This window comes from Aythya marila (assembly GCF_965140915.1).
Source record: "Aythya marila genome assembly, chromosome: 1".
NCBI lineage: Eukaryota > Metazoa > Chordata > Aves > Anseriformes > Anatidae > Aythya > Aythya marila.
In genome coordinates, this window is record NC_139042.1 from 110,744,068 (window position 1) to 110,764,785 (window position 20,718).

The 20,718-nt window shown below is 40.5% G+C and overlaps 1 protein-coding gene across 6 annotated transcripts in view; it reads right to left on the reverse strand.

The window, feature by feature from the left end:
* Positions 1 to 20,718, reverse strand: part of CD247 (CD247 molecule) — a 63,166-nt gene that overhangs the window by 17,194 nt on the left and 25,254 nt on the right. Inside the window, exon 2 of one of the 6 annotated variants that reach the window (XM_082766840.1) lies at positions 13,220 to 13,389. The exons of 4 other annotated variants lie outside the window; for them this stretch is intronic. In XM_082766840.1, the coding sequence (XP_082622966.1) occupies positions 13,220 to 13,265 (46 nt within the window). In that variant the 5' untranslated portion in view covers positions 13,266 to 13,389. Of the gene's footprint in view, positions 1 to 13,219; positions 13,457 to 20,718 lie in introns of those variants that run through there. One more of the 6 variants, XM_082766841.1, reaches the window with a different exon arrangement.

Below are 20,718 nucleotides of genomic sequence, written 5' to 3' on the forward strand. Positions count from 1 at the left end.
CTACGTTTTGTTATAATACATCCTAGGGAGTTTACCTAATTATAGAATACCTTATTTCAGCTTGCATTACAGCATAAAACAAACAAACAAACAAACAAACAAACCAACTGTATTTTGAGATATAGCTCTTCATACATAAGTAGGAAATAGCAAATCTGAAGAGAATATATAGAGATTTCGACTGAATTAAGGACTGTTAAAAAGCAACACATTTCTGTGTGGAAAAAACACCTTAAGCAATGCCTTTATTTTGCCATCCCTAAGATAAGGATAACAAAGGTAATATTGTAACTGTCAGAAGTGTTGAAGCGTTCTCAAACACTACAAGTTTTTATCTTCTTAATCACATCTCTACAGAGAGAGAAAATCATGGAAAAAACACAAGAAGCAAAAAAAAAAAAAAAAAAAGTATCCCTAAACTCTCATAAAAAAAAAAAATCCCGTATGTTTACAATAAGTTTAAACCTTTCTACCTCAGTATTTGTGACTGAAACCTAAGAAACTATCACGCTTTACCCATGTCTACCATGCATGCAACTAATAGCTTAGGGATATGGTTTAGTAGCTTAGGGATATGGTTTAGTGGGGACTGTTAGCGTTAGGTCAGAGGTTGGACTCGATGATCTTGAGGTCTCTTCCAGCCTAGAAATTCTGTGATTCTGTAATATTAAAACTTATCAGGTTAATTCTAGTATCCAATATATTCATTAAAGTATATCTCTATTTCACCTCTAATAAACAATTGTGTTAGCAGAGGTGTTTGTTAGCCACCAGGCTGCTTCTGTAAATATTAAATAAGGAATAGATACCTATTCTGGCGGTTCATTTCTATTGTGTTAACTGTATTTCTTTTTCCAATTGTTTGTTGGTCATAACAAATTCTGTGCTGAAATTGAGTATGATTGCTTCCAATCAAAGCTATCTAAAAATTAGCAACAACACCAAATTTACAAACATAATGGTGCAGAATTAGGAAAAAATTAAATCAGAATTGCTATTGTTGAAGATTAATACAGATAATAATAATTATTATTATTTAAACAAATTGTTCAGCTTTGTAGGCTTTCTGTAAAAGCATTCATATGTTGCAGTTTTAATTTTTTCAATGTTATCTGTTGCTGACAGTGCAGGTGTACACACTGTATTTAGGCTTACCTCACAGACCTATTAAAAACATGAAAACCTTTTCCAAAAGAGGCTCAACTTCAGAGACCACTTACTAGCAGTGATTACAGACAATGTTGCACAAAGCTGTAGCGATCCATAGCAAAGCTGTGGGTCAAGCTTCTCTGAAAAGCATAGGCCAAATTCTGCATTCCCTCTGTCCAGGAAATCTCCGTTGATCCCTGCAAGCATTTCATGGCAAAACAACCAGTTCATGTTTGCTATGTTGAAAAAAGAATGGGATGATGACAGGAATGCTCTTTACCGCAGTTTACCCTGTAAAGTTCTTGAATGTATTGGCTTCAGAAGGGCAGAAAATATCTGAAAATGTAATGCATTGGGATTATTACAGTTGGTTGTTTTTTAAAGGAAAAAAAAATGCAACATTTTACAGTAACAGTCAAGCTACCAGAGTGAGTACTAGAATTTAGCATCAGCCCACCAAAACAAACATGTCGGGATCTACTATTTTTATACCGTGAAGCATATAGGATAATAGTAATGGGATTTCAGGAGTTGATCTGTATTTGCATTAAACCAAGAACAAGCTGAACTATAGACATAAGAAGTCAGCAGAAACGGGGCAGGGGGAAACTAATGAAATGACACACCATATTAATTTACAAATAATCTCTGCTTCACCCCTTTCCCCTGGTTTTAGTCCTACTCTAGAAAAAATACCTGTCCAGCATCCGTGAACGTGCCTTAAGCCATCTCCTGCCCTTCACCTAACTCCAGCTGGGCCCAGAAGGGCTGCTTGGCATGGATCTCCAGCCACCACAACCAAGCAGGTCCCTGCTGAGCTCATGCGGCCGCCACACAGGTACTGAGAGGAATTTCTCCCTCTGTCCAGCTGCCCGCAGTCCTCACACAACCTGAAGAAACCTAGTTGTCTGTTGGCACCAACTCCTCTTAAATTTGGTGGAAACAGCCAATTGATAAAGACAGAGATTGCATGAGGTTGACCTCAGTAGGAAACAGCTTCTAAGAAGGCGCACACTGCTGTAAGCTACATTGCTGGTCTTATTTGTTAAGTGCAGTACGGGCACATTTACACTTTGTAAAGCATGTAGAAAGAAAGGATCCCTGCTCTGAAGAGCTCTCTGCCTCATCCATGTACATCAGTATGAGCAACAACTGTTGGTACCTGGAAGGGTGAGCTATCATCTGTGATCTAAGCTAACTTCACCTACCTAATTTACCCTGTTAGTTTTCCATTGCAGCTTTTCAGGAAAAGATAGTTTTCCAGAAACCCTGCCTAGTTTATGACTAGATTTTGGGTTTATGTTTTGTTTTTCCTGGAGGAATGTCCTAGCTGTTTGTGGAGCATCTAGGTTCCTCATATTTGTTCTTTGTGTCTTAATGCAGAGGAAAAGCTCTCAGCCAGTGACTGTACCAGATGTAGTTTACAGAACAACGCTGTTCAAACCTTATAGTTTTCTGAAAACTCATACACTTTTCTGAAACAGCCACCTAAGATGGGATATCATCTTTACTCTCATTTTGTAAGTGTTGAATTATGCATTACACTATCACTGTACCAATACAAATGCTTGCTGATCTCATGAAACATGTTTTTTTTTAAAGGTCTTTCAAGCTGCTTCTAAAATGGATGAAAAATTTCACATTTTATTTACTTTAAACACCCCCTCTCTCCCCACAAAAAATCTTATCAGGAAACCTCTGAGATAAACTGGCAGATAAAAAGGCTGCCTGGAAACAGCATGCTTGCTTTCTGTGTGCAACCGAGATGGAATTAGTGTAAATTTCCTTTGCACTCTATCTCAATTTTTCATAATACTCAGAGTTTAATTAAGCTTTAGTCAAAGCACAGCACTGGAAAGGGCAGTTACAGAGCTGTTGGAAGGGGTGTAAGACTGCCCAGTGCTCAAATGCCCACAGGTGATAAATTTTCTACTAAACATGAAAAGGCTCCTTAGCATTATATTTGCTTTGGCAATGTACTGTCTATGAAAATCGTTCTGCTGCTATTACCCATTAAAATTTCTTCCTGCCACAGAGCTGTTTGCTATATATTATTGTATAAGCTGTATGCTATATATGTTGTACTACTTAAAATATATAACCCAAAGGTAGGCTGTCCAGGTAAAGCACTGGCTTGTATAAAACAAGAGTATTCTCCCTTAATTATTTTATTTTGAGATTGGCTGTGACTAATCTGTCCTTAGTGTATATTCCCTATTTGATACAGAGGGAGAGAGAAGGTGCTAGGCACAAACACTACGCTGAGCTGTTATGCAGTAGCCTCATTTGTGCCTCTGGGAGTTTCTTGTATATTATACGATGGAATGAATCCCATGAAGTAAAGGTGTTATTGCACTGAATTAGCTGTTGAATGTGCATTAATTTTTTCAACCTATTTAATGAAAACTGTTTGAAGAAGCTACCCTGTTTTTAGAGGGAAAATATTAGGAGTACAGCTATCCAAACTGTTGGCACTTAGGAGGATCATATTCAGGTTTATCACATCCAAATGGAAGAAGAAACATGAGTGAATGTAAATTAATGGCCCAGTTCTCTTCCCACTAAAGACCAGATTCTGTCATGGGGTCAATTCACTCTCCACACCATTAATTTCAACGGAAGTTAACACAGGCCATTTAACTCGGTGAGAGTAGGTTTAATCCCAAAGCAGACGTGTACGTGCCTTCAAGGACATACAAGAAACGTGCAGTGATAAGCAAAAATAATGAAAAGAGACGCAGATGTTTATTTCTAACACCATATTCATCATACAAGAATCTACTTACTGTAACTAGTTTACATTTGGGAAGCTATGATGCTATGATATTGTTTCTGGAAAATATTAAACGTTTCATTAGTCTTTTCTTTAGGATTTCAGTATTCTGCCCTGCTTTCAGACTAAATTCAAAATTTGTTCTTCTGCAATTCATTTTCACACGCCTGCTCATCAGAGGTCAGCAAAAAAGAGTCGTCTCTAAAGTTCTCACTTTAAACAACATAACTTTTATATTATATGTATTTTATACTTTTATGCATCAAGAAAAAAATTGCAATGGTTTGGCCAAAGTCCATTACAAGAGCTACATTAGTGCAATTTATTATAAGGCAAAAGAAGCAGGAAAGAACAGATGGCTTAATTCATTGCAGGGGACCAAATACATGTATCTAACTCTCCAAACAACTTTTTTGAGGAGGAGCACAGCATATGCACAGGATACAAAGATGGAGATACAGATGAGAGAAAAGCCCATGTGAATCAAGCAAAAACAACTCTGGGTTTGCTACTTGGGAGCTAATCGCTCTGTTCGATGTTTAGACTATAAAATTGACATTAAAAATGATGGGGAAAAATTCACCAGGTATTTGTCCGTTTAATCAATTTGCAGCATAGACTCGAGACAGAGCCACTAGCCAACACAATTCACATAGCCACCTGAAATTTCTAGAATACGATTGCAACCACTGTCCCATTGTATTTTTGTATCTCAAACACGTACATATCTAAGCTATATCTATAAATGTCAATGAGAAAACATTGTTTTAAATCAAAGACTAGAAAACACCGTGAAGAAAATTTTACCATAAAAATAATAGGCAGAACTGCATAGACCGAAAACAATTTTATTTTACCAAACTAACACTGTAAACCTCTTAAAGCTGAATTTTCCTCCTACAAGCTTCATTCTCCTCCAGTACCCCACTGCCATGCATCTCAGTGTCGTAACTTTATGATCAAAATAGGTGAAGTGTCTCAAAAAAGTCATACCGATTGGGAAAGAAAAGGCATCTGGTCAGGTATTTTATTACTATGCTGACAATCTGGGATGTGAACCGTACAGTTTTAAGACAATTTCCCAGCTTGGAAGCAATATTCCTTCTTTCTTCTCTATCACATTTCTGGCACTATTATAAGATTGGAACATATAAAGCAAAAAAATCTTAACAAATCCCAGGCCAAATTATTAAGTACTCTATAGGAACAGTAAGCAGATGACAGTTTTACAGTGGGATTTATAAGCTACGTAACGCTAAGTAAAGTACCATACTGAATATCCTGCTTCACCTAAAATTCTCAGCTGACTATGGCTTAGAAATATCCCCTAGATAGGCTGCTCAGAGCATAGCATTTCTTCAGCTTTTAAGAGATTACATTAATTTTGCTGAGGGTTATGCTCTCCGCTGAATAACCCAATAGCAGATATCATGCAGGATTAGAGTTCATGCACAACCAATTTGTAATTCAAGGCATAACTGAGTAATTAAGATAAAAAGAATCTTATTTCAGACTTAGTTGCACTTTCTGTTTTTTATGCAGTGTCAGTAAGTTACATTTTAAAAACAAAAGAAATTCTGCTATTTGAATGTTTCTCGGCAGATTACTGCAATTACAGTGAACGGATTACATTTGTCCATACAGACTTGCTTCTAATCAAGATCGCGCTCCTCTTCTGCGACTGCCTTCTGCAAACTCAGGGCAGACGAACGATCAGGTTCTACAAGTATGCAAGCAATTTAAATTTCACCATCCATGCAGTTGCCTGTAAGTGCTGAAATCAGCAATAAAATTGCTAATCAAAGTTATGAACACCTGGGGGGAAAACTGTAAACTCATTTCCCTTCCAGAAACCCCGACTGACTCTTCTAATTAGAATGTTTTGTGCTTATTCTAGTGTGCCTGATGACGCCACCATTTTCATGGAAAAAATGCATCGCTGTTTTAATTTCAATAATTACTCATTTCCAACTAATAGAGGAAGATTTTTGTATATATATATATATATACACATATATATGTATATGTATATATTTGTCAGTCAGGAATAATATTTTATTTTTATTATTGAGCAGAAATATAAAAGTGAAGAAAAGCCTGCTCAGTGTTCTGCTTGCAGTGTTACAGCAAATTTGGCATTACTCTCTCAGTCATTTGCAGCTGAGCTCCTCAAACCACAGATGCACGCTCCAAGTCAAAAGAGAAGAATCCTAGCACCTTCAGAAAAGCCATGGGAGTTTATTTTAAGATGTAGTTTATAACTTGCTAGGTGACACAGGAATGGAAACCTATAGAACACGCATTGGCGATTGCAATGTTTTAAAATTAGAATGATCTTGCTCAAACAATTAACACACAAGCTTCCAAAATCCTTGTCAAAAGGCCATGAAAGTATACTTTATGCAGAAAATTTTCATGGTGAAACAGGACAGAAAGCCATAAAACTGACCTCATTAAATTATTTTCCATAGTTACTTGCAGACTGTTCAATGATCCTCCTGTTCTTTCAAATTACTCTGTGCTGTAAAAAGTTAGACAAAATTGGACTCCTAAGCATGGAAACACCTGCAGTTGAACAATATTCTCAGTGCTGATCAGGACAGTTCAGAAAGGAACACAAACAGCCGTAAAATCAGCCTGGGGCACAGTTTTGTGTTTGCTGTTCCCCCTGAGGGCACTGTCTGCCAGACATTTCCCAGGCTGAGTCTATAAAGTTATTATTAAAATAAGTTATGTGGAAAATGACTACATTATTATCCTTTTAGACAGGATCAAAACTATGAATTAAGTCAAAATTGTGATACCTATCCAGCTCGCTCACCTCTGTTACAGCTTTCCTTCCTGAGCACTAATCTTTTTTTTTTTTTTTTTTTTTTAAATCGGATTTCATACTTCTCCCTGTAGATATAGTACAGCTACTCTTTGCTCTCCTGTTACACACTAGATACGCTGCACTTTGATCAGAAGGGATCAGATCAGTGTTTCCATGTGGGCCATACAAATCAGAGCTCGACACGATGCTATCAGAAAGCCAAATGCGTTTTCTTGCTCCAGCCCCTTGCTGCTCCATCCCAGCACAACCCCAGAAAATCCTCCACCGTGTCCAGTGGAGAGAAGCTCCTCCCGGCGTGCCGCACCACACCAGCATCAGGCTGGCTGTGCCACTTGGGGAACACCTAGAGAACTTGGTTTCCCAGCCAACTGCTGGAGCTTTTTCTGTTTGCTTTCTCCTGCCAATAGGCAGGAAATGGGGTCAGTGGGGGCTGGCTCCCTGCATCTGCTCACCTCCACCGCCATGCAGCCTGCTGCGCTGCATGCTGCTCCCACAGCATAAGCTCGCTTCTTCTTTTAGAAAGCTCCATCCTCTTTGTCTCTTGGGATAGATTTATACCATTAAGGTCAAGTTTATTTTTTCTATTCCACTTCTCCAACCTTTCTTCCTTGTTCAAGACCACTGATTTCTGGCAGCCTGAGTGATAATCCCAAAAATCAGTTGTGGAGCTGACTGTGAAAGAGCTCAAACACCCGTTTCACACACATTTTCTCCCATCCTCTTAGAGGCTCACAAGGGGCCACCTTCACTTATCAGACAGCAATCTCAGTATCCCTGCCCACTAAGCCCCTTTCACCTCTAACTGTGGCGGCTGAGCGGGACTCACGGTCCCTCACTCATGCACACCCCAGCCCCTTTGAAGCCTCGGAGCGAGACATTACGCTTCCCTGAGACTGATACAAATCTACCCCCTACACACCCGCCCCAGCAAACACACATCTGAGACTTTTGTTAGCAAAGACAGGCAATACCAGGTGCATCTGAGAAAGCACTTGCTCAAGGTTGCTGAAGGCTGCTGTAACCAAGCTAGAAATTGTTGCCTCAAATAAAGCCAGTGTAGGAGAGCTCTTTGTGATTTCAGGGCTCTTCAATCTCTCTTTTTATATGAGGGAACACAGAAAGAAGTGCTTGTCTAGAACAGGGCAACACCAACATTGTGTTTTCCTCAAGTCTGAGGCACAGACATCCTTTGCCCAAATCCACGACTTGAAGCAGATTGGATCCAGCAAGCAGCCCCGGGAGAAAAGCTGTAAGTTATCTGACGGCTCACCCCTCTGAATCAGCAAGAACTTGTGATCTACACCTCACCTCTGATGGGTGCCAGACACTGGAGAAAGACTGCACAGCTTTCCAACCAAATTAACACAGGTGTAGCACCAGCTCCACTACAGAGCGTGGCACAGCATACACAGGGACTGGTTTTCCTTTGAAGTACCTGGCTCCAAAGGAAGCCCTTTCAACACCCTGAAGGCAATACATATATGACGCAATCTTACACACCAACGCTTTTTTTTTTTTTTTTTTTTTAAACAGCACGATGGTGACAGTGAGGGGTTGGTTGTTTGCTTGCAAAACATGGCTGTCTCGGCAGGAGTTGTTGCGTTTGTCCATGAAATGAGCTATCCCTGGAGAGCTCCACAGAGGGAAGTGGAAGCAATGCTCTGACATCCAACATCATGGACTCTGCTGCCTGAGCCGAGGAAATCAGCTCTCAGCAGCTCCTGGGAGACTGGGAAAGAAACCCATGCTAAATGGTGCTGCGCTGCACAGCCGGGCGCAGGGTGCAGCAGGGCAGCCCCTGCGCAAATGCTACCTGAAAGGCTAAGGCAGAAAGGGAAGGCCACGGGGCTCCACTTGCTCTGCTTTGCTTTGTTTTTTTTTTCTGCAAGGCAAATTATAGATCTCGTCAGAAGGCAGCTTTGACTCTGGAACTGAAAAATGAAATTGCCAGAGGGAAAAACAAATTCATATCCGCAAAGAGTAACCACCAATACACAAATTCTCTCTCCCTCTCTTTCATAAGAGGCACCCAGAATAGAAGCATGAGTTTTCTGAATGTTTCTTGCCAACTCCCACTCCTTGAGAATGAGCAACTGGAAAGTTTCAGTCTGAATAACTGACTTTAAGAGATTTAGGGAAAAATAAGTCAAGTTACTATATCAAAGGGCAAGAAAGCCCTGGTTGTGCTCTCGGGAACATACAGTATTGGCTTCCATGAGCAAGCAACAATTGGTAAGATGCAGAAATGCAACATGGCATCCTACATACATTTCATGCACTGTCATTTAGAAGTCAGAATAAACATCAAGAAGGTTAAATTATTGTCTTATGAAGCTAGGCCGTAACTTTCTCATAGAAATGCAGGTAACCGCAAAATGTAATGCTGCGCGTAGAGCTGTGCTGCTTTAGAACTGCAGGTCCTAGCTGCAATTAGAAATGCAGAGGCATCACACAACATTTGTAAGAAAGTGTTTGAAGGTCTTTTGCATGATCAAAAAGATTAAGCCACCTAAATGCAAACATGTGGCAGATTTTAAATAATCCAGATAAAAACCTATACCGTACTTTTGACAAATGTCTGCAATGCAACAACGTCTTTCGCTTTCCCCATTCCTTTGCATTTATGTAGCCTCAGAGCATTCTGCTCCTGGAACTACGGGTAAGTTAGTGACAGCTGTATGGAAAGAAATACAGAGTTATATAATAGATTCTCCTCTGACACCATCTTCCAAAACTGTAGGACTTGGTTAAATCAATGATCCTATCCAGTGTAGGTGAGCTCCTCGAACATTTTGGTTCATCCATTGCCATTTTCCTTTCACATATGTGCAACATGATTGCATCTGTGCATGTGCACATCGAGAGAGATGTCTGCGTGCCCCAGCCATTCCTCCTCATTTCCATGGTGGGTTACAGAACGGAGCGAGGAGGATGCTCAGCAGCACAAACCACTGTAGTAAGAGCAGAGACCTTCAGCCAGGCAGACACACACACAAGGGGAAGAAAAGCTCAGTGAGGAAGGGAGGCACCTGCCCTGTTTTGCCTTGCTGCAGGAAAGCCTCCCTGCCTTCGCCCCCCTCCAGTCCCCCCCCGCCGAGCAGGAGGGTGCCGGGGACCGCAGCACGGAGGAAGTTGCACCACCTTTGAAATGAGTCTCAGCGCTGTGCTCCCACCTCCAGAGTGGTTTCCTTCTGCAGGGTCGCTTCCCTCTGCTCCAGTCCCTGACTGGCGTGAAACCACCTCCATGGGCTGCTGCTGCGTTCTTGTACATCAGTGTCTGGCAGGAGAGCAGTGGAAGGAGTTTGGGGAGTGGTGATAAAAAGGTGGATAGCAGCAAGAGAAAGCGTCAGAAAAAGCAGCTACAGAGCAGAAGGGTGAGCCGCTTTAAGCAGATCCAACAAAAGCAGATGATAATGTAATTTCCACTTGAGTGGAGAGGGGCCTGCAGATTCATTTATAATTTGCCTCCTGTATTTAAAGGAAGAGACCTAAGCACTATGAACAAAACAGTGGAAAATTAAACTTCATCTGCACAGCATTTCTGTCCTGTCGTTGCAGCCGTGATGCCTTCCACCAGCGGACAAGCACCCTGAAGCATGCCCGTATCACCAGAGGGCAGCTCAGCCCAGGGCACACTGCAAGGACCCCACCACACAGAGGGGCTGGGCTGCTCCCCCTGGCCAAAATCAGACATTTGCTGGCAGAACAATAGAAGTTTTCTTGCCTACAGTCCAGGCTTTGCTGGTACTCCTAGAGGAGCTGCCACGCTGTATGAAGGACAACGCTATTGCTTAAAACAACATGCACGTGCTGGTACTGGCACCTGTGTGCTAGCCCTGTTTAATCTACTATTAAACATTTTAACACTGGTACTTATATAACTATAAGCAAGCAAAAATGACAGAAATTCCATTCATAACTTCTTTCATGACAGGAAAAGATTAGCATCCTCTGTTTTCTTCCTAACCAGTCTTTGCCATCCATGCTCTCAAGTTTTTCCTGGCATTGAAAAATTTATGTATAAACGTATACATAAGCACACATGTATATACACACACACTCTTATGTACTTTCCTGAAGAAAAAAGTTTAAAAAGTGAGCAATCACATGAACCATGGCAGCCAAGGCTCGAAGAAAAAAAATACCACTTTTTTGAGACTTGTGACAACATTGAGGATTTAATGAGAGGTCAGAAATTTATTCTTCAGAGGTTAAAAAAAAAAAGATCAGGTCAGCAAATTAAGTCAGCAGACTGTATCTTGGGCTACTAGAGAGACTGTGTGGTGCTTTACAACAAGTCGCCTTTAATATCTTAACTGCATGGAGAAAAGACCTATAAACTCAGCTGTTTTCTTTCTTCCCAGAGTTTATCATCACATTGCTGGTTGTGTAGCTGTTAAGCCTGATCACTGCAGCCACGGACGCTGACAAGTTAATCAATAAGCTGAAACCAAAGCCTCAGCGGGAGATCATGCTGCGTCTCTCCTTTAAAATACTGCCCTAATCTAGCCCAAAGCTGCCTTGTCAGTTGGTGGATGCTCAGACACTGAAAGCTGCTCACAGGGCACCCGAGAAGGAGAAGATGAATTGCACAGACCATATAACGTACCGCCTGCTAGCGCTTGTAACGGAGAGGGCTAACTTGTTAACAGGGGAGCGGACAAAAAGTACTTGATGATATCAGGTTGTATTTAAAAACTTATTTGCACTTTATTCCTCCGCTCACTTTTGATCTTCAGCTGTTAGCACATACTATATTGTACTCGGTATTTATACCACTCTACTACTAGACCATTTTTCTTGCAGAAATAAATCACCGAAGTTGATACCTGATCTGTTCATTTATGCTAAAAGAGAAGTAACTGCCCAGGATCCAGATTACGTCCTCCCTGAAGCAGCAAACTCAGCTGCCTTCACTTCTAAACGTGAGCTGCTGCGCTCATTGCTCTCTTTAATGTTCTTTTCAGCTTTACAATGAACCTGATAACTCAGCCAAAAAAAAGCTGATTTTGCCCCGGTCCACTTCAAGGAAAACGGTGTGTGTGCCTCTAGTGATGGAAAAATCTAACCTTCTGGTGCCTGAGACTGTTAGCTGAGTTTGCATGATGAAAAATTCAAGCTACGTTCATTAAAGTGCTATAAACAAAAATTATTTTTCATTGCTAATGCCACAGTTGCTTTTGTTTGAAGAACCAAGATGTTCTGGCATGAGAAAAAGTGGCAAAAAGACTGTTTTAATGCTTCATGCTGCATACTTGCATACATGTAAGTATCACAATCGCGCTAAGAAAAAACAGTTTAGTCTTTGCTTAAATGTTCATAGAGCACAACAAAGCTCAGAGTGCCAGTTTTATGGAGATTACAACTTATACACATTCTCATTCTGTAAAATTAGAACCAAAATATTTGGGTCATTACCACTTTTGGTTTGGTTTCCTTACATATCAGATGTAGAAATAAAATCATACATCTTTCCATGTAGTATATCATTTTTAATAGTCTTTATTATTATTATTATTACTATTATTTTTAAATATCAAACACCAAATCTTCTAAATCAAAGAACCTTCTGGCTGTGTCATAGGGACACTTTTGAAGAAAAAGAAAAAAAAAGAAAGAAAACAGATAGAAGATTTACAACTAACCCCAGAAAAGACTTAAGTCTAAATATTTTGGAATTTCTTGTTCTGGCATAACTCAGTAACACATCTTTGCTAAATTGATCTTTTATTACTATTATAATTCACTACAATTACGCATGAAACTTTTAACAGAATGAATTTTAAATTTACTCAACGTGGTTTCAGATCGAGAAATTTCAACCACTGAATGCCAAGATCATTTTGACTTAAAAAAAAATTTTTTGGCTTAGTCCACAATGACCTTCTCTGGGATGCAGGCCACCTTCATCTTTACTGCAGAGGCCTGTAAACACTAGCCTTTAATCAAAAGCACACACACGAGAGCCCTATCAGGCTGCAGACCTGGCCCAACTGGTTCACTGAAAAGGTCAAACCCATGGTTTCTGCGGCTCCCTTCCACCTGGCAAGCACCAGCTGAGCTGTGCACTACCATTTACGATAAAAGGCAGCAGCAGAGCCCACGGGAGTCAGCCTGACATGCGGAAACACAGGCATTCACAGAAGTTGCTGCCTTTCTGACTCTACGTGGGTTTTTCTTCTGCTTGTTTTTACTCTCGGCAGTGCCGCTACTACACATGTTCCATTGCCCAAGCTGCACCCCAGTCACAACCTGATGATGCTCTGACACTTGAAGATGTTTACTGAGCGGCTCTCACCGCCACGACTTTCTTCCATGCAAGTCTTAAAGCCAACCTGTTTGGCAGCATACCCCTTCTCGCTGCAGAAAAGCTTTCCGGCTCATCAGCATCTCTGAAAATTTCAGAGCGAAACCACAGGATGCAATGAGGGCAAGACATGACAGTGCAGGTGACCATTGCTAACCATTTGGCAGCTCCTCAAGCCATGCACACAGCCAGAGATTGTTCATGCTCTACAGAAGGGCAGAAGACATCTGTAGAGGCAGGCAGGCACAGTGCTGCTGGTGGGGTACAAGCAAATTCAGATAGGAAGCGGTGGAAAGAGTAGAGCGTCTGAGCTGCCCACCCGAGGTGCTTAAAAAAAAAAAAAAAGGCAGGATTATATAAGTAACTGGATTGCGTTCAAAAGCTTTAAGTAAATACAAACAAAATCACTTGCCAAAAGTATCACATATTGACAGTCCTGTAACAAACAGAACCAGCTAAAAGTGTTTTGCAAGGCTGAGTTCAGTCATGCTGGTATCGAGGCTGGGATTATGTCAATGTCAGGCACTCTGACAGAAAGCCAAGATACCACCTTTCACCCTGCTTCCAAGAGCCACGTTTTCCTGCAAACTTATTACACCTTCAGCCCTGAGAAGAAATACAGGAAGAAAAGAATCCCCCACGCTGGTTTTGACTAAGGGTCAGTCCTGCTCCCTCTGAATTAACAGTATGCCCTAGGAACAGGATCCAGCGTTGCTGTATTAATGGTACTTGACTGTTTCAGGTTTGGTACCATTAGTGAGCCCCTTTCTCTACGCATTAAGACACCTCAGAAGTAAACAAACGCTTGATGTGCACAATCAAAATCACTGGGGAGAAACACTGACTAAGGCACAGAAATCAAGGCTAAACATCATAGTAGGTTTGAACTGGGGGAAACACTAACAATTCACTTCCCCATAAGAAAAAAAAAAAAAAAAAAAACGGCAAACAATCATCTCCTCTGTATGCCAAGGCAGAAGAAAGACCATTCAAGCAACAAGCATGAGGTTTCTGACATACCTGGCTGACACCGATCTGAATGTCTCACCACTGAACAAACTGTGGTTAAACATACCAGGCACTGCAATACTTGCAGTCAATTCAAATAAGTTTAAAAAAAAAAAAAAAAAAGACATAACTTGATGCAGCAGTAGTTCCTTAACCATCATTAGAGTTGTTACAAGCTTTTTCTGAACTTCAGGTAACAATTTACATCTAATTCTTCCTCGTATTTATTACAGGAGAAAAGGGAAACCATGAGCTTCTCAGTTTACCGCCGTTTTGTTAATTATAAAGACATAATTTGCAGGGGAATATGTTAGCAATGTTCTGGGATTTCTCAGCAAAGATAAACGGGACTCATTGGATGCATCATTATAGATGTAACCCAAGAATGCCTTCCTATCATGCCATTCCAGAGCTGCACGAGCACTGTTTGTGCCCCGTTCTAGGATTACGAGGGACACACTTTAGCAGGCGAATTTCCCTGCTCATTTTGGCAGGCCGTTCCAGAACCTGAGCTGCTCTAAGGGACTCAAAAGCTCTAATTTCCATCTACAATTAATTTAATATTAATTTTACTCTAATTTGGTTAACTCCAATATATTTTTTAAAAATATAAATATATTAAAGTACAGTTCCCCATATCTTCTTTTAAATGGGAATGCCATATGAATAACAGATAACATGCCTACACTCTGTACTATTACATTTCATCTTATTTCTACCAGTCCATGAAACACTGTCTGATATTAGTCTGATTTTGTGTTGAAGACATGTTCCAGTCTTGCGTCATCAGCAGATTTTCTTCATATCCTCCTACTTTTCCTGGCTCTGTTATTAGCTATGATAATAATATCCAGATGAGTTAATAAAGACTCCCACTAATTATCTCTTTGGCCCCAATTTTCTTCTGCGGCATGTCTTACTAACAATTTCTGGCTAGTCACTTCACTGTGCTCTTTACAATACCCTTTTACAACTCCCTTCTCTGTTCCATGTAGCCCCATGAAAAATGATAACGATAAATCTACCATCCATTCATATGTGAGCATAAGCAATAATCCCTTATGCAGCAATCAGTTTAGTTACCCTCATAATCAACCTCTGGTAAAGCTGCTTTGCATTTTCTGTTACTTCATGTACACCTTACCTGTCCTTATGCTTTTTCCATAGAATTTACCCAGAGGCATTTCAACCCACTGTGATAAAAAACTAACCAACTTGTAATTGATCAGTGTTCTTCTGTTGCTAAAGTATTGGCAGCATGTTCTGTCATACGGAAAACTGACCCTGTAGTGGTTCAATCCCAATTTAAGTTGGCTAGTTAGTGAAGGAGTAGGAAGATTATTTACGGACAACCAATGCATGAGAAGCTGAAATATTTGAGGATTGAAAGTGTTAAAAAGGGAGAAAAGCAAGGAATGGCATGGACAGTTCAGATGGACAATGTAGATGTTTATCCAAACCTACGTGCTTACCTGCAAGAAAGACACTGCTATCACAGCTTAATGCTGTGAGCACAGTCTTTTATCAGATGACTCCAGGGTTCTCTCCTGGATTCTGTGCTCATCCCTATCTATGTAAGCAAAACTTTGGGAAGGTCATTTCTACCTTTGCCTTAGAGGTCACAATCAAAGAAGTGTTTGAATTGCATCTTTTCTCTGAAGCACAGCTTGGCTTCCCAGAATCATTTCTAACATGAAGAGGGTGATACAAAGGTAAGTTACTGGGCCATCAAATCTACAATTTTCCCCTTAATCTTCTGCTTTGCTGCTTATCCTCTGATCCACTAACTGATGCTTTCCCCTTTTGTTCCCACCTGGGCTGTCTCTGCAAGTAGTTTAACCTTTTACAGAATATTTGCCTCATTCCCTCCTCCCCTTTTTTTCATCTTTGCCTTCCTCCCCTTCCATATACATCTTACAAAAAAAACTCTGCAATTTTAAATCATCTGGTAAGAAATTACAATCAAAATGAGGCATCAGTGACCAAATAATCCCATGTTACCACAGAAGGCCCAATTCTGCATGACCATGCATATCCCCCTGTTCTTATTCATCTCAATGGAAGTTCCAGCCCCAAGCCCCTCACAGCATCAAGCTAAAAGATTCACCTGCCACCACCTTATACATAATTTAATGTTTGTCTGATGACATCCATTGTGTCTCAGAGCTCTCCTGCCTCCACCAATGTGAGGCAGGAGATGCTTCCCTTTTCTCTACAATCAGAGAAGGGAAACTTCACAGGACTCTATTCTGATCCCTCATTTATTTGGTCTTAGTGTGACTTAGCCATTGAGAGAAGGCTCTGAATTGAGGATCTAAAAACTGAAATTGAACTCAGACATGGAGCAGTCTCTTTCAAATCATGCAATTATTTTCACTCATATCAGTCCGTATGATGTATGGATTTATACTTCAAAGACTACTACATAAGGAACAGATTAGCGCCAATGATATGATTTGGTAGGAAAGGGGGAGGATAACAAAGAATAGAGAAAGAATAAAGGAAGGAAAAGGAAGGACTACAAATTCTTTGGAGTTATTCAGTTCTCCTTTGCTTCTTCCCTAATAGCTCTCATAAATTGTCTCCTGGTAAAAGAGAGGGAATGTAATGATTTTTCTTTGTACTTTGCTCTCCATGATCCCTCTGCAGGTACCCTGGACTTACTTTCTTGCTGGATGCCTGCACAGAAGCTATGTCCAACAGCATAAATTTGCCCTTTTCCTGGAGCCCCCAAGAGGTTTGTGTATTGTGGAGAAAGAAGGTACCAGCATCGTGCTGGAAACATAATGATACTGAGTGCTGCAACTGCAGAAGTGCATGACAGCTCAGCTCATGAGCAGCTCTAAAGCCTCTCTGCCCAGGCTGCTGTGCCATAACAGGGTCTGAATAAAGCTGGTACCCGACAGGAAAATATTAAGAAGTTCCTCAATTCTACTCTTTGCTGGTATGAGTCCTGTTGTTCAGAGCTCCCAGGGCTTTCCCCAGGGGAAAGATAAAAAAAAAAAAAAAAAAAAAAAAAAAAAAAAAAAAAAAAGTCAGATGACCAATGTTGCATTTCCATCTAAAAAAAAAGCCCTTCTTTTGATGGCCATCACCATAAAGACTTGCCCCAGACCACAGCTTTGTGATGCACGCTGTATTTTCTTGGAAAGCATTTATAAGATTAGAATACACCTCTTTTCAGCATGCAGAGTATTGAGATATCACCTCTTAAATGTTTCCTTTATCAATATGGGATTGGCAAAACTAGGAGGAAATCAGGAAACACCTCATAACAGGTTGTGTTATGTTAAAGCCTGGGTCACTGGGATTGCTCAGGATGATTGAGTCATCAGAAGCTATCCATTAGCAACAGTTGGTAGTTGCCAGCATGTAGGTGAGTTAGGTTATAAAAAATACGTGCTCACAATATCTCACACTTGAACATACTATGAAAATTCATTCAGCTTTAGTGTTTTACCTGTAGTAAGTTCTTCATGGGATGAAACAGTCTCCTGTAGGGTATTTATTCAAAATAACTCAAATACAGCCGTTTTATTTCCAGTGTCTGGGAGAGTATAACTAACTGATTATTCCTTTCTCCCTCAGCTTCCTAGGATCCATAGCTCTGCTATGTGTGTAGCTGGGCTTTTTACTTCAAGCCCCAAATTAATACTGTTAGCTTATTCCTTTATTTTTTGTTCTGTTCACTGCATTCTCTGATGCATTAACATCATCTGTCAGATAGTGTTTATATTTAAAAAAGAAAAAGGAAAAAAAAAAAAGAGCAAGACACTGTTTTGTCACTTCTCTGAAGCAGCCTAAAATAACATGGACACGGCTGATGTTTTTTGGTTGCTGATATACAATGTCATATCATTGTGGTCAGTCCAAAACCTTATCCAGCTAATATTCTTTGCAGTACAGTCTAACAACAGATGTTTAAGAAAGAATATAGGAAACCTGACACAGATGGAAAGATCTTTCCCTTATACATGTATATCCACTCAGCTTTTGACAATGGCTTGTTCAGGAAATTACTAATGTATATTTCATGAGCAAAGTCACGTATGAGGGTGAAGGCATTAACATAGCTATTCTTATCTGCACATGTCACAGCGCTTACTAAAAAAATGAATAAATCTGTATTTCCACTTAGCTGTAGGGTAAGTCAGAAGCAAAGCAGGTCAGATTCAAAACACTTCCAAGAGATAGGGAAATACTGTTTGGTGCCTTAACAATACAGAGACGGGATGAAGAAAAATAAGTTTACAATCCAGACAGAGTTAACACATTGAGAAGTAACATGGCAAAGTTAAAAATAAAAGGCATTTTGGAGGTATGCTGTTACAATGCAAGACTGATTATACCAGCTGGGTCTGCATCATCTTTTCTTACACATTTGCGTTTCTAAACAAAAACTGGCATAAGAATTATTAGTGAGTTTTGTTGAATATAGTCCAATTAAAACAGCAAAGCTTCCTAGCAAAAACAACTCCAAAAGCAGTTTGATGTGGGAGAAGGGAACAAGAACATAGAAAAAAAGATGGAAGACATAGGGTATATAGGAAGTAGGAGGTGATGAGAACTGCTATATAATTTCTTTTAAACGAACTCCTAATTCTGCAAAACACATTATCCTCCTGAGCTGCACACCCAGTAATTCATGTCCCCCTTTGTTTTCCCTTTCAGCTGAATCCCCAGCTCCTCGAATGAAGCTGTCACTTCAGCCAGCAGGTGCTTTCGTTCCCGCCTCCAACCTACAACAGTTATGACAAGAGATTAAGAAAAACAGCTACCCCGGGCAGCCCAAGCTGGTGTGTAATAAACGGTTTAACCCTGGATAAATCAAATGACAAGTGTGGGTGGCTTTGATTGAAATGACAAGGCAGTTTGTCACCCATTGTTCTGTCACAGAGATCGGCAGTACTAACATTTTCTGCTGAGTTGAGGGAAAAGCAGCCTGAAACTTGTGCGTTTTGGAGGCTCTGCACAAAAGACATTGAAAACAAAAGGGGTCAGCCTCAGCACTGAAATGCCTCTCTTGCCCTAAACAAGTCAGCAGTGGAAGAGACTTAGTTTCTAGGTTGCTCTTCCAAGAAACCACCACTGTCTTTGGAGATAAACAAACTAAAAACAAAACAAAACAAGAAACATCTTGATCTCTCTTGCTTTTAATTACCTGTAGACTTTGTCAGAGGTGCTCAGTTACTCCTTTACCATAAGGGCTGTGTTTTACTCATTGATGAGTGTTCAGTGCCATAAATCAACAGCAACTCAATTGCTGCTGTATATCATTAACTAATCTTGAGTGCCCCAGCTGGCTTGGATGACTGTTTCAGGTGTTACAGGTATACATCTTTAAATATAGCAACTGACCCCAAAAGACCGCATGCACCTCAGCCCTGCAAAGAGACATGTTTCTGTTTAATCTTAACTTCCTTTTGTGCATTAATTTCTGGAACGCATACAGTGGTACACAACCAGAAGCCAAATGAACACCTTACAGAGGCAGGTAAAGGGAACAGGCACAGAAAGAGGCATTGACTGTTTGAAACTCATGTGGCAAATCAGTCACAGCCCCCGATCCCAAAGCACTGCAAATGGAAAAGGAGTGTAACAGCTTCGGGTGACTCCCAGCAGCATGAGGGGCACAGTGGTTTTCCTTGATAAGAGGAATTAACATCACAACTTCAGACCCTGTGACATTACTGAACTTATTCATTGTAGGAATTTGAAGGCTGTGGCCTTACTGTGTTTTCGCTTTCTACACCCACACCAAGTCATCGTGAAAGCCCCTCTGGTTGTAGCCATTGCCTTAGGCTAGCACTTCTAATGGGGAAGACATTCAAAACATTTTCAGCCTCTGTGCCTGGAGAAAAATTCTGGTGGCTCTTCTGCCTCCCACTCTCCCCACTCCTTTTCAACACCTTGGAAAACCCCTGCTGTTTTAAATTTACATACCTCCGCAGTTACAGCTGCCAGCATTTTGGGTTAGTCAGATGTTCATCATCCTGCTCCTCTGCCAAGACCAGGAGCAGGCCCTGCTGAGGGTTTCCTACTCATCACTAATCCAAGGAGAGCTGGGTAGGCATAGACACACTGACCAGTCTCACAGCAAACCCCTGGGAACTTACAACCTTACTATTGCCCTTCAAACATATTTTGCTTGAAACAAACAGAAAATGCTTTTCTCTATTAAAACGTTGGCAAAAATGAGAGAATAAACCAAGGAAGTGAATTGATGCACTTTTTTTCCACTAAAGTCTTCAGCTTAACACAGCAGTTGCAGTATCGCCTTTTCAAAAGAAAAATAAAGTCAAAACAAAGATTTCCCTTCTGGCAGTAAAACAACAATCTTGTCATTTTTCTACAGAAGAGCGTGTCCGTGCTTTTGGTAGTCATTTCCATCTTGACCTTCTTCTAACATCAGCTGTTGATGTTCTGTTCTCTCAAGGAAAAGTCAACTTTGCTATTTCTGTCTTAGAGACAGTTGCCTAAGAAAAATACCATGGCCTTACTCTTGCAGTTTCCCATGCCATTAGTGTTCCCAGTAATAATTAGGGTAGTATCATAGAAAGATTCTACATTTTTGAAGTCCATTCTCAAATTTTATATCTGTTATTAGATGACTTCCCCCACCCCAACACCCTTTGTATCTAAACCTAA